The sequence below is a fragment of the Pieris napi genome, chromosome 12 (assembly GCF_905475465.1).
Source record: "Pieris napi chromosome 12, ilPieNapi1.2, whole genome shotgun sequence".
NCBI classification, from domain to species: Eukaryota; Metazoa; Arthropoda; class Insecta; order Lepidoptera; family Pieridae; genus Pieris; species Pieris napi.
In genome coordinates this window covers 6,386,413-6,401,276 of record NC_062245.1, presented here as the reverse complement: position 1 = coordinate 6,401,276, position 14,864 = coordinate 6,386,413, and the positions used below count along the sequence as shown (strand labels likewise).

Below are 14,864 nucleotides of genomic sequence, written 5' to 3'. Positions count from 1 at the left end.
CAAAAAGAAAATATATTAAAAAAATGAATCATATTATCTTTGATCTTAATTTTTTATTTTGATCGCCCAATATGCTCTATTAACCTACTTCTACTGTGTAGAATTCTTAAAAACATAGTATAGTGCCTATATTTCTTCGAAAACTCAGAATTCTGTTTCATATTAAAAATAAATAAAATAATATTTAGTCTTCTTAATAGAAATAGTCAAAAATGGAATAAGCTGCAAAAATACCAACGAATACAAACAAAATACATATTAAATGGGGTTTTAAATGGTAATTCAATACGATACTTCAGGCCTAACTGGTATAAAATCCAATATTGATGCAACATGATGGTATAAGCTGTGCTTCGTAAGCGAATGAAGGGTAACTCGAAATATAAAAAGCGAGGCGCACGCGTCACTTACTGCATAGATCCGTCCGCACTATGCGTGCAAAAACGATTCCATTACTTAACACATTTTATCTAAAAGGGCTCTTTTGAGATTTATCTTTTACTATCCATATTCAGTATGTTTTGAAGAAATTGTAGTTTTGTAGGTTACCTCTTTTTTTTATGGCTCTGGCACGGTTTGTGCATTACCCATCGTCAAGTATAAGATTTTTTTATAATTCGTGCTTGCCTTTAGAAATTCGACCGTGTCCTCTATGTACGGTTTAGGCACTCCCAAAGGCCGAGAACAAATTTAAATTAAATTAAAACTTGCCCTCGAACCGGGAATCGAACCCGGTACCCCTCACCTAGCTGCCACTTAATAAGACCGCCAGGCTATGAGGCCCCCAGGTTACCTCTTAGTATTATAACAAACAAAATTATAGCTAGAGTCAGAAATCTATTGACTTTATAACCGTCATATGAAGGAATACGTACTGTCTGATTTGCCGCTGCTGAAATCAGTGCTGTGAGTCTTATCGCCTAAGCCGCTGAATGTGAAGTCACCCTGAAATTTGAAAACAATATAGTAGTTCATATCTGATCCCAAATATACACAACAAGACTTTTCAACCTGCCAAATATAGTGAATGGTTCCTTTTTCCTCCAAAACGAATGTATCTATAGTCTGCCCGAGAGTTAAACCTAATACGTGAAATAAATTAGGACATGAATGATAAGTGAAACTGAATTTTATAGTATGACTTGATTTTATTTTCAAATGTTTTAGATTTAAAAATACTTACCTGAAAGTTTATACGAGGAAGAGCTAGATCTTACCTTAATATTTTTTAAACCACTTCGCCAATGTTAATGAATACTGCAACTGCAAGGTTTGAACTGTTTCGAGAATTACTTACAAATTTGAAGGGCTGCTTGTCGCGTTATACAATTTTGGCAACATATCTTATACTTACAGCGGTACTAGAAGAGAAGGTGTGCGACCTGGCGGAGAGACCGTACCCGGGCCGCGGTGCCGAACGCAGAGACGATACAACTGCAACACTAGCCGCTGTCACACTCGCTCGGTATGACTTACATATCTACTTGTTAGTAGTTAGTCAGTTCGTCAAATAATGTTCTCATTTTTCATGAGTCTAAGTCGACCGTATCCAGGACAGAGTAATACTTACTTAAACGTAATTAGTTAGTCATTAAGTCATGGGATGTATCGTCAATAGTTCCAGACTAGTAGTTAATAGTCTTGGTTAGTGCGTAGTAATTCTTGTATAACTCACATTGCAGGGCGACATCCCGGCGGGCAGCGTGCTCGCGCGCGTCCCCGACCCGCCGCGTGCACCGAACACTACCGTACAACACACACATGCACACATTGTACGCACACTGTATACGTTTCACACTCGTCTACAATACTAACGTTAACTGTTTTGTGAATTAAGGAACTACCTTACTTTATAGTTCAAAGTTATAATTATAAGTTTAAACAGTCATAATGAGTATTGTAGACGGCGCGTAATATTCTTATTTAACAAGCTATCGAAGATTTCTTTTCAAAATAATCAATTAGGTTCCCAATAAAATAATACATCTTACTATAATTATGTTAAATTAAAATTTCCAAGTAAGAATAGTGAATTAAAAAGAAATCTTTTTTCAGAATTATAATCTACGTGATAAATCAACCACTATCAGGGCCTGTTATATTGAAGCCTAATAGTATTAAAGTAATTACATTTAAATGAAATAAATTATAAAAAATATAACTGTCGTGTGGCAAAACGGTTTAATGTTGAAATTCTAAAAATCTCAGAAATCTAAGACGTATGTTTTGCGTTTGTGACTTTCAATAGTATTAATCAAATTATATTTTTGTCAACCACGACAAATTACTCACATTTGTAAATATAAATATACTGGGGTCTTAAGATTTCTGAGAACCTATGAATTCCAGAATCAAAATATACCATCAACAGGCCTCGATAGTAAAAAAATACTGTTGCAATTATGCGGGCATCACATAGAAGTTTCGTTTTATAATAACTATAAATATCGCAGATTTATAAAAAAATACTTCTAAGGGATATTCTGTTCTGGCAATCTATGAAAATGATTGCTTTTCTATGCAAATAGCTTAAAACAATGCCTAAATCAGTCTTTATATCACAAAACAATATAGCAAAAAGGATAGGTCCTGATAAAAATAATTTAAAAAATCTGTAGCCTATTTTCAATATTTAGTTTAATATTTAATATCTTTTTCCTAATGTTTGTGGAATAATCGTAAAGACTATATTTCTCCTGGCTTAACGTCAATTATAAACTGGACAAACAGCAACTTTCTCTGCGTAAAATAGGCATTATATATTTTTCAAATAATGTAAATAATAACCAAATTTAATAAATAGTTTTAAAAAATGTATAACTTTGGTGTGTGTAAGAGATAGTTGGATTAAGGTTTTTTGCGTATACGCAGGTGAAGCTGGTCACGAAATAATAGTATAATGTTAATGTATAGTAAATATTCAAGTGTGTATAATTGTCTCAATCACTAGCAAATAAGCAATTAGTAAGTATAAAAGCAGATGATTATTTTTCTAATCTCCTAAATAAGCAGTATACGTGAACTTTTCTTTTTTTATAATAAAACTTCAATATCATGCATACTATAGCCAAGCAAGTACCTGAATCCAAAATTATTCACAAAACTTCCAAAACCAAGCACGCAAAGATTACAAAAGGAACATCGTTTTATTTCACCTTTATATATTTAAGCATTATTTTTTATTTTCAATTAGCAAGATGGAAAATTTGTGAATAATTAAAACAAATAAGCCACTCAATTTTGCCCTTCGACACTACTGAAGCCCCCTTTTTACCTGCACGCGCCCGCCGATTGTCGCTCTACAATGTTACTACTCTATCCAATCAAATAAATGTTGCCAGTAACACATCAATCGAAATAAATACTGTAACCCAATTTAGTTTTAACATTAGTATGTAGTATATCCCTTAGCTAAAAATATGTAATCAAAATATTCCTTCTTAGATAACATATTTCCGAATGTGATCGACTAATTTAAAATATTTTTTAATTTAACACACTTAAATTCTGAAATTATTTTTGGCTAAGGGTATGCAATGTATAACCGAGAATGTAAAACGTAAGACAAAATGGTAGCGCGTTTCGTATGATTGTGATTAGTCAATAGCAACTAGTCTAATCTAGTTTACCAATCACAAAGCGTTACATCTTACTTTTCACGTTCTCTAGGATAATTTTATTTGTTAAAATTTGCTACCTGTATAGGATAGAGTAGTGTAATTGAAATAAATAGATGTTAGTATTAAAATGTGTGGAAAGACAAATCATAGATGAAAGTGTAAAAAAATTAAAGCCGGTAGCGATAGAGTCAATAATTCTACAATACGAATTATAAACAAAAGTAATTTAAGGCCTAACCCCAAAGCGTTTAATTGAAGTTATCTATGGCCACCCGAAACGTGTCAATGTTAAACGCGTTTAGCTAAGATCATATACAAAGACGTAAAAGTACAACTACATTTTGTTAATTTATTAGCAAAAACCTCAGATTTTTAATTCCGTAGAATTCTGATAGCTATAATTTTTTGACATGTCTGTCAAAAGTTCATGAGTCTGAACATCTGACTCTATACAAACATTTTATTTGTTAGTGAATGTAACCATTTTAAGTGCGGTGCTCGACATTAAAAGTGATTTAACAGCGAGTGATAATGACGTCCCTTTTCATCACAAACAGTAAAAACGCAAAAGTATTTAGATAACATTTTATTTTTTAAAAGGTTTACTAAACCTGGAATTAGTAGTGCAGTGATGCCAGTTAAATTATAAAATAATGTAATTAAAGTTAATTCGATATATTGTTGGTGATATTGAAATATTTGTTATTTTTGTATTAGGTCGCTTGAGTAAGTAAGTTTAAAGATTTACCTTTTTGTAGGTAAAACATAAAAAATACGTAGCATTTAATTTGATTGCCCTCAAATGGGTCAAATTTGTTATTTTTTCGCTGAAGAACTTTTTTCGTAGCAACATTTATGAAATGTCACAATTCTACAGAATGAAAAATCAGAGTATAGTAAGTTTACTATTACGGGAGTTGATGTATAAAACCTACACGGTACGGTATAACCCGTCGACTGGCGAAATATTTCTGTGTTATTGCCAAATACTGTATCCCCAAACTTACTAATTAAGACAATTAAGGACTTAATGAATTTATAATTAGATCGTACGATTGTAACTTGGGAATCTCGTATGCATATTGTACGTTTCGGGTATGCGATAGTATGCCATGTGAAATTTCTCATTTGCCAAATCATTGCTCAATTATATCAAAATATATTACGATGTGTTTTTCTTTGTGGTTCATGTGAGATAAAGTGATATTATTTATAAAACATTATTAAACACTCACCACCGTTAGTGTGATATGTTTGTTCTGAAATTAATTATTATTTGTATTTAGCATTTTGCTAGTATATTCATTTGTATGAAAGTGTTATTCCAAAAATGTATTAATATTTTTGTACGGTATACCGTGTGTGTCATTTAAATTCTTAATGGTTTGTCTTTCGCACTAATAAATTACACCCTATATATTATTATGCGATTATTTAGAAAAATTCAAGGGTATTATTCTGTGTGTCTGTGTTTGAAATATTATAAAGACTTAACTAAGAGAAACATAGAAAAAGGTTATGCCTTTCTCATATTACAATAGAACATTATCGAAATTATAAAACTCCAAATATGGTTCTCTTTAAACTTTTCGGGATTGAATTCGTTTAGCAATCACGATATTTGAATCATTTATTTTAAATTTAATTGTAAAACTGTTCTTTTAGTATTAATGCATGCATGGTCACGAATTGACTGACGCGTAATGGTCAGTTCAGTGACCAAATTAGTAATGATAGCGCCACTTTCTGAAAGTTTATTATTTTAAAATTAAAAATAAATGATTTTAAAATTCACACAGTTAATTTTTTTCCGATTATGCTTTCAAAACTAGGACATATTTCTAGACTCCCTTCCTACAATTGTCTTTAATTTTTACAAATGTATAATTATATATTGTGTGTTTATTTTTGTTATAGTTATCATACCGTTATATGATGGAACGTGGTGATGATCAAGCTCGCAGTCATGGTGCTTCGCTCTGTCCAAAGTGCGAGAGGGCGAAGCGCCCACTGGCGACGAATAGCGGAGACGGGACATTGCCTCGCGGGCTGCTGATGGAGTCCTACAATTAAAATCAATTATTATAAGGTGTTCATTACACAATATAAATATTATTAGAAAAAGTATATAGGTTATATTTTTTATAGCCAAAAAAAATATTGGTTATTTGTAAAGTAGGTTTACGATCGAGATGTTTACGTGATAACGTCTTATTGGTGATATAAGTTTTTGGGAAGTAAGGAATTAATGAAGATAACAATTTTTTCAAATTTTAAATTACATCTATCGTTTTATTCACACTTTTGATGATATCACTTTTGATGATCGTTTGTATGCCGCTAGAGTGAGAGAGACGGAAGATCGGTCCACTCACTCGAACGCTATGCCAGCCTCCGCTCGTGAGGATTCCGCGTGACAAGTTTCACGGAATGACTGGCAGCGCTCGAGATGAGACGGGAGATCGGTCCGTCTCTCTCTCGTTATACCTGCGATCGCGCTCGTGAGGTTTTGGTGTGACACAAGTTTCTGAACATGTCACCCGACTAAAACGATTTTAAAGACGTTATCACGTCAAAAAACTAGGTATTGGCCTCAGATGTCTGTATCTGTTTTGTGATGTTTTTTTTAATAGGCAAGAGTAATTAACCTTGTGCTTGACACGTCCATATTTGGTTCTATGGCATTCCGGGTTTCCTCACAATGTTTTTTTTTTATCGTAGCGTTAATTGCGCACATAGAAAAAAGTCCATGGTGCACATCCGTGATGCACTTGAGCACAGCACACAACTCACTAACGCACAGTTTTCATAGTAAATGACCAAAACTACAAGAAACGTATTTCAGTTTAAGTATCACAAGACAATACACAACTGCAACTAAACTACATAATACATTGAGTACAATCGAAATAACTATACTTATATAATTACTTTCACATTTTTTAATAACTTATTTCAGATTTTTTTTTTAAATGACATGTTTACCGTGTTTGCAATCCATTTTTTTGCCTACCCTTTAAATTGCTATGCCTAAAAATTATCCATTTCTAATAGGAACCAAATAATGTATTTTACAAACCTGCTGGCATTTCTAGGATCTAAGTTAGCCTTCTTCCACTGTTGAAGCTTCTCACGCTCCTTTACTTCTTTTAAGAACACCTGAAATATATACCAAACATGCATCAGATCTTTGTTCATAGATCTGATTAAGAATAATTTTACGAACAAAATCATAACGTATACGTACGCCACGTAACGTATAACGTACACGTAAAAAAATATATAGAATGATTTATTTAGTAACGGAGTGAAAGAAATTACTTTTGCTTTGAGTTCACAAGACCTTACCTCGAAGCAATAAGTTAATCCTATCGCAATTTTTTAATTTTCTCGATAGAACAGACATTGATGTTTAAGTTCAAAATCCCTAATCGAGAAAATTGAAAAGGGGCCATAAATTTTGCATATATGTACAATTATATTGAATTGAATACTTTATGTCGTACTATCAATTGTTTATGCAACGCATCCGAAACGACATTGAGACACTTAATAAAACGCGCAAAATTGTTTGAAATAATAATTCAGTTTTAATTTTTAATAAAATAAAAAGAATATGATTAGTATTTTTTAAAACATAACATATTTTAACGTATTTAAACTTGTGTTTAAATACGTTAAAATATTCCAATTAGTCCGAACAGTATATATTTGCATAATAAGGAATACAATTGTAAATAAACACACACAAAATCCTGGAAAAGTGTATTTACCAGAACAGCCTTACCTGTGCTATACCAGAGTCGATCTTAGACAATTCCTGTTCTTCTTTACGTAGTTTAATATCGTGTCCGTTTCCGTTTACTTTCGCGGCATCTGCTTCGTCGTCACTTTCAGGCACGCCTTTGTATGTGTCGGACCAACGGCGGCGACGTTCTAAAAATTACATACAACATGGCGTTTTATAAAATAAAAATAAAATAAGTTTATTATGGAACATAAGATACATATATCGCTTATTCCACGTCATTAAATTTGAATTTGTAGGCATCCCTACTCATCGGCAAAGAAGACAGAGAGTATAGGCCGAGAAAAAAACCGGCGTAAAAAACTCTCGGTTATTTAAGACCATATCTAAGTTATAGACAATAATCGTGCAGCGTAGCGCGTTTAGTTTATTTTTTAAATTTAAATTAAATCACGTATTTTGGGAGTTAATATGCAAAATATATTTTTTATTAATTATTTTAATTGAAAAATCATACCAGGATCGGTGTAAGGATAAGGCGGCGCCGGGAAATCGTCCCGTTCTATCTTGGGTTTGGTACCCGGTGGGGGCTTATACGCTGACGGGTAGTGGGACAATTCTATTGGTTCCTGAAATTTAGAATCATTAGAATTATTATTAATATGGAAAACTTAGATCAGTTATAACAGTCTTTGAAAAGAGGGGATAAAAGTTTTAGAATTTTCTTAACGTGTTTTTTCAAAACAATGATTTTTGTTTATCTAATTTTGATAGATATGTAGAAACTGTTTTCTATAAACCTTTTATTGTAGTATTTTATTTTAGCAAAAATTCATATCGTTCCAAAATTAAATATTTAGTTAATTTCCAAATAAATCACCGCGGGTCGTTTAAACCCAATATAAAAGAAAATACCTCGTTATTCATATGCGGTGATTTCGGCCTTGGTGTCTCAGCCCTCATGGAGTCCACAAGCACCCTCATACCGGGACGAGAGGATGCCTTACTATTCGGACGAGAGCTGGTTCGGTTACTGGCGCTTGCTAGAATTTATACATATAATTATAGTTTGTTTCATTTTTTAAATTGTTAATATTTTTTTTGTCCCCATATAAATAAGATAACTAATTGATAGAACATAGATTTTAAAAAGATGTTAACATCCATATACTAACTGACGTTTGTTAGTTTATTTTAATTTATACAAGTAATAACCATCTGTATTCCGCGTCGTAGCAAAAAAAATTACTAATCAGAATAGATAATTTTTTATTAAATTTCTAGACATACATGGTGGCCTATGAAAGTGAGGAGAGGCTGGCGGCCTATCCGCAACTGTAACGGGCCGTCGCAGCCTCGCAGGTTCGCCGGTAAGATAGGAGAACGCGGTGATGCGGTGCGGAGAGGTTTCAGAAGAGCAACGACATGAACGGTATTCCCGAAGGGCCAGCCCTGGGGAGACTGTACGGTATCCGCTTCCATACTAAAATGACATATTATCGTCAAATTGAGCTTATATTCATTACAATTGAGTTATATAATTAATGTTAATAATAAAAAGTATGAGAAGAGAAAATTAATAAAAGAAATTTTGGTAAAAAATAAATATTCCGGTCTGAAGGACCAGAAGTAGAATGTACATTAAAAAAATTTACAAATATGTGTATCATAAAATCAGTTCAACCAGTCACAAACATTAATGTATTATATTTAAAGATACATAAAATTATATAAACAGAGTATATAATGTTTATGTATATAAATTATACAAAACTTTTAGATTTACTACTATCACTAAAAAAATTCACATTACACACTCACATGCAGAAAATGATAAGAGGGGATTTTATTAAAATTGAAAAAATAGTGGAAATGAAAAAGGTAAATGTTAACTTAAAATAAAGAAAGCCTCTAAACAAATCACATTTTTTAAAAGAAATATTAAATTAATAGTTTTAGATAGTTGAAGAGTCAGAATTAAAAATAAGACGTAAACATATTTAATTTTTTTTAAACAGCTCTATATTGGTTAAAGGCTTAGCAAAATAAAATAAAAATCGGACCTTCCTATTGAGACTACTGTAGGGGCTGCAGTATGATCCGTTGACGCTCGGCGTGCGTGACCGCATCGAGAACTGAACACGACAAGCTATGGTTGTCTCACTCGCTCTCACGTCAAAGACGCCATGTTGCCAGACAGACAACATAACGTCTAATGAGTCGAAATAGCAGACTTCATATAGGGATTAATTAGCTCAACACATTGAAGAATTCTGCTATTTCGAGAGTGAAAACAAAATGAGCTAAAAAAAGATTTAAAACATGATATAAACAAGCTGAGAAATAAAATATAATTTGGAAATAATATTCCTTTGTACAAACGCATAATCGAAGCATACGCAAATGAATTTAAAATGCGATAACAACATGCTTTCACTGAATACTCAAACATAACCAAACTAATATACTGAACAAATCTACATGTCAAGACGGTAAAAATAAAAATGTTTATGTACAGGCAAATTAAAAACAGCTAAATCATTGTTATAAGTAATTATGTTAACAATGTTTGAGAACAATATTTTAATTTTCATTTGCATTTCATTAAAATGAAAACCTCATTTTTTATGGAAAATATGACAATTATTTCACCTTAGTACTTCCACCATGAATTTAAATATAAATCGTTATGAAAAGTCTCAGTTTTGCGAAACTCCGCCAGAGGCGCTTATAAAAAATTTTACGCAATTTTTTTAAGGCATTTTTTTATCTTATGGTACAACGACTAAAAGTTTTTATGTAGATTTTGATATATACCCAGGCAATCGTGTTCTACCTGTAGTTCTGAAGAGGCGCGATCTAAAGCCAATGGATCGAGTGGAGTAAGAGGGGCGTGAGGCGCGGGACCACAACGCGGGTGCCATATAGCTGCACCCTGAAGGAACATCTCTTCGCCATCGCCAAACGGATCACCGCATTTGCTGCAACGCGCGCACGTAGGATGGAAATGGTGATTCTCACCCGCCTGGAATATATAATTATACATTTTTATATATTCTGTATACAGAAAAATACTTAGAAATAATAATTTAATCAAATTAAATCATTAACATGTATTAAACCAAAACAATTTCATCAAACCAAACCAAAGACAATTTAAATAAATAAACATAACTATGACAAAACCAAAATTACTTGTGAATCTTGTGAAACAACTGTTTAAACATTGTGTAGCTGATTACAATATTAAATGATCCATATACAACTTCAACTTTGACAACATATTTAAGTCGTAATTGTCTTACAATGACCTAAAGCTCTTTGTTTTCGTTCCAATGACTGGATTGATTAAATTAGTTTCGGTTCGAATAGATTTGTTACTTTCGAGACAATTGTTTGTAAGTGAAATTCCGTGTCACCGATGACACCAAATATATATACCCCTATTTAATATGAATCGTTTGTTTATGTTTAATATATGTTAAGTCTTTGAAATTTTGTATTTTTGTTGTTCGTGTGTTTTCTACGTTAATTAAATAGTTTATCTTTTCCTTCCAATAGCCTATTAAAGTCTAAATTTAGTTTTAATTTTTGCTTCAGAGCCTATACCATTTGGCTTTTATTAGTTTTTAATTGTTCAGCGTAAAATGCCATGTTAAAAAGTTTTTCATTGAATCCGTTTGGTTCGAAAATTGAATAAATCAAGCAATATTAATCGTAAAAAGAGTTAAGCAGAACTTAAGGTAACGTCATGTGTCGTACGTATGATGTTGCCTTAAGAAGCATACGTACGTAACAATACTAAAAAATGCGTTTCGGGTATAGATCCCAGGAACTTTCATTATTCGCCATGTGTGCTAAATAATTCGCATTTACATAAAAGAAACAAACATATACTGTAGGTATATTACCTGTAAAACCTTTCCAGAAATGAACCTCTGGCAGTAAGCACACCTAACTCCATACAGCCTCTGATAGTCCCGCTCACAGTACGGCACTCCATTTCTCCCCATATATTCCCCTTGAAGAACAGTCCCACACTCGCCGCAGGCGAAACACCACGTGTGCCATTGTCTGTCTAGGGCTACGAGTGCTTGACCCTCGGACAGCTCTTGACCGCAACCAGCACATTCTGGAAATTGGATTTAGCTAGTCTACACATTTAATGAAACATAGAACAACTAGCAGACCGGCCAAGCGTTGCTGTGGCTAAGGTTTTAGTTATATTACATAGTAGTAACCTATTCAAGGGAAACTGTAGGAGAACACCAGTCATGGGGACCACCATGCTTTTTTGGTGGTAATGCCATTAAATTGTAGCTTATTTGAAACGTTGGTACTTTCAACACAGCGCCATCTGTTGGAATTGTGACTATCAAATAATAAACAAATATTTTGCAATAAAATAATATTGTGGGTATAAATTGAGATGTAAGCTATCCTATCTTTTAAGTTGGATCAAACTACACACGGTGTGCAAATTTGATTGAAATCGGTTCGGTAGTTTAGGAGTCTATAGCGGACAAACAACGTGACACGTAATTTATATATATTAAGATTGACTTATATGATTTTCAGATTTTCCCTGAGTTCCAATAAAAGTTGGGCCTTCATGCTAGACGAATAAAACACACCAAACATCTACGGTCGAGTAGTTTTATTAAAATAAATATTTAAACACGCATTATAACTTGAAGCCAAACTTCCTGAATATCACTGACATAATGCCATATCATTAAATCAACAAAAAGTGCAAAAACATCAAGGTCTATGTAGATGACGTTATTGTTTAAATTTGAGTCATTTCCATTATTATGTACGAATTCTGGTTTACGTAATTCTTAAACTATTTTAAGTGCCATTGTTAGTAGAGCTTTGTCTAGAAATAAGAATAAATTGGCAATGACTTATTTTAAATAAAATGTAATTTAGTTAAACTATTTAAGGTAAAATTATAATAGAAAAAAATATATTTAGAATTCATAATATATGCAAAGGTACCATTCTAAAAGATCATAACTTATAGTGCTATCACGTAAAGAATAGCACACAGGTCTATTTGAATGCTTGGATATCATAGTATTGTCTTTTATGGGCATAACCTTTACACATTTAAAGAAAAAACTTTTTAACCGGATTAAAGTTATGTATTATTATTCGGTCACCGTGACCACGCACGCTGTAAAGCACGCGAAACGTCGGTTAAATTTAAAATTATGTTAAATAATTGTAAATTTATAATAATACATAACTTTAATCCGGTTAAAAAGTTTTTTCTTTAAATGCTTGGATATCTTAAGGAAGGCCAAAGAAAAAAACTGGGACGAAGTATATCTTTATGTACAGTTAATTTCTTGTTTATTCTGTTCACCATAAACACCTTTACTTACCATTTGGATCCGGCTGTCTCTGATCGATCTGGTCACGATCTGAGACAGGTGACACTGGCGAGGCAGGCGTGATTGGTGCAGGAGAAGTGGGTGAAGCCGTAGGGGACCTCGCTGCCCGCGCTGTATGCTTCTGTGGCGCAGCTGTACAGGTCGCACATATTACTTCTGTGCCCGTATATGTGACCTTCTCGCCTGATGGGAATGCGCGTCTGAAATACGCAATTTGGGTTACATTAAAACTAATATATATGATATTGTGTGAATCCTCTCGAGGTCTCGATGGTCTGGATGTTAATTCGTTCTTATTTTTCCAGTTTTTTTTATTTTATTTTGTTGTTACATGATTTTTACTTTGTAGAAATGTGTTGGCATTTATCTTTATCGTCGCAAATACCCCTTAATTTTTTTATTTACAAAAATTAAAACCACAATAAATTTGTCATATGTATCGTATCCACTGAAATGTAACGTTACAGTTTGCAATTTTACGAAATATCTTTACTAATCTGGAAGGATTAATGAAATATAATATAGTATACGTACTTGCATCTTGCGCATGTAAAGCACTTCTGATGGTAAGTGTTGCCGAGAGCGGAGACCACCTCACCCTCAACATACTGATTGCAGGCCGCACAACGTGTACCAAATGCACGCTGGTAATCCTGCATACAATACACATATTACATATTATTTGATATGTATAGCTATCATGACAAGACATTGAGCAACTATTGAAACGGCTGTTGCACAAAGACGACACCAAAATTTACACTCGTTAACACGGGTATCATAATTTACATTTTTAACACCTGCTTATTATTATTTCATGGCCTGGTTTGAAATCCTCACCTGCGGGCAGTAGTAATATCCATCCTTGCAGAAGAAACCACCTCGAGCCAGCGAAGCAGAACATGTACGGCAGGTGAAGCAGGCCATGTGGAAGTACTTGTCGGAAACGCGCAGCACCTCGCCACTGCACTTGCCTCCACAGGCGCCGCACATAACTTTCCCTATAACAGATTAATTTATTAAGTATATAATAGATGGTTTCAAAGTCTTTAACAATTGTATCTAGATTAAAGGTACATAAAATCTAAAACTATGTATTTTGTAAGTTTAATCTGCACAAATATGAATTGAAGACTAAAATCAGTTTATTGAAGACATATAATTCGTTATAAAAAGGTTTAGGTTTTTTTTTTTATTGTATTATATTATGTTTAATGTTTAATTTTTATATTACGTAACAAGTTTACTATTGTATTATTAATAAGTTACTGTAAAAATAGGAAATAAAATATTTAGTTATTTTTAGAGTTATTCTGGAATCAATTTGGTAGATTTAATTATGCGATGAAAACAGAAGAAGAAATTTTTTAGGCTAAAAATATTAAAGTGATATTTATGTTTAAGTTAAAACTAGGTGTTGTTGTTACCTACGGATTTGTACTAAAATAAATTCAGTTCTACTTTAACCCCCAACAAAATATTTCACTTATATATAAGGGTTTTAATTATATGAACTGTGTTCATTGCATACAATAAAATATACTGTAAATTCTATTTCATGCCTGTTGAACACTCAAAAGTACAGTTACTATACATCTCAAATAGGAACTATGAAGTTCATAATGATTGTAATTTGTAGCGATAAAGCGAAGTAACGTAGTTCGTGACTCTCATAGATTGACCGCGGACCTTTTGTGCATCTTATACCTCACGAATATTCTATAAAACATCTTTACATGGGTGATTTCCCTATTGATTACATCCAGATAATAAAATGATAAATAAAAATAACTTTTACAACTTTAAAATTATTTGTATTTGTAAAATTATGATATTAAAGTCCTGTAAAAGTATATTTGAATATCACATTATTTATACACATTCACATAGACTAAAAATACTCTACTTCTCTATGTGAATCATAACATAATTATTCTTGTTAACATTTCACCAATTGACCTTTATCTAAAACCCGCATTTCTTAACTCCTTCAAATCATCCTTAATCTTAACACTGATTTAACTTATTAAAACATTATATTTGAGTAACTAGCATTTATTAATGTAATGCGTATATTACATTTTTCTTGTTTAGTTA

The 14,864-nt window shown here is 32.6% G+C and overlaps 1 protein-coding gene across 6 annotated transcripts in view; it reads right to left on the bottom strand.

The window, feature by feature from the left end:
- LOC125054734 (actin-binding LIM protein 2) overlaps positions 1–14,864 on the bottom strand; it is a 78,193-nt gene that overhangs the window by 1,517 nt on the left and 61,812 nt on the right. For 2 of the 6 annotated variants that reach the window (XM_047656781.1, XM_047656777.1), the window contains exons 2-16: positions 13,608–13,768; positions 13,302–13,420; positions 12,759–12,967; positions 11,280–11,500; positions 10,205–10,393; positions 9,432–9,503; positions 8,659–8,851; positions 8,284–8,411; positions 7,886–7,997; positions 7,408–7,556; positions 6,700–6,779; positions 5,547–5,683; positions 4,856–4,879; positions 1,355–1,434; positions 876–945 (exon numbers count right to left, since the gene is read on the bottom strand). In XM_047656781.1, coding sequence (XP_047512737.1) covers positions 876–945; positions 1,355–1,434; positions 4,856–4,879; positions 5,547–5,683; positions 6,700–6,779; positions 7,408–7,556; positions 7,886–7,997; positions 8,284–8,411; positions 8,659–8,851; positions 9,432–9,503; positions 10,205–10,393; positions 11,280–11,500; positions 12,759–12,967; positions 13,302–13,420; positions 13,608–13,768 — 1,944 coding nt within the window. Of the gene's footprint in view, positions 1–875; positions 946–1,354; positions 1,435–1,675; positions 1,744–4,855; positions 4,880–5,546; positions 5,684–6,699; positions 6,780–7,407; positions 7,557–7,885; positions 7,998–8,283; positions 8,412–8,658; positions 8,852–9,431; positions 9,504–10,204; positions 10,394–11,279; positions 11,501–12,758; positions 12,968–13,301; positions 13,421–13,607; positions 13,769–14,864 lie in introns of all 6 variants that reach the window. The other 4 variants (XR_007117747.1, XM_047656780.1, XM_047656778.1 and 1 more) reach the window with 4 other exon arrangements.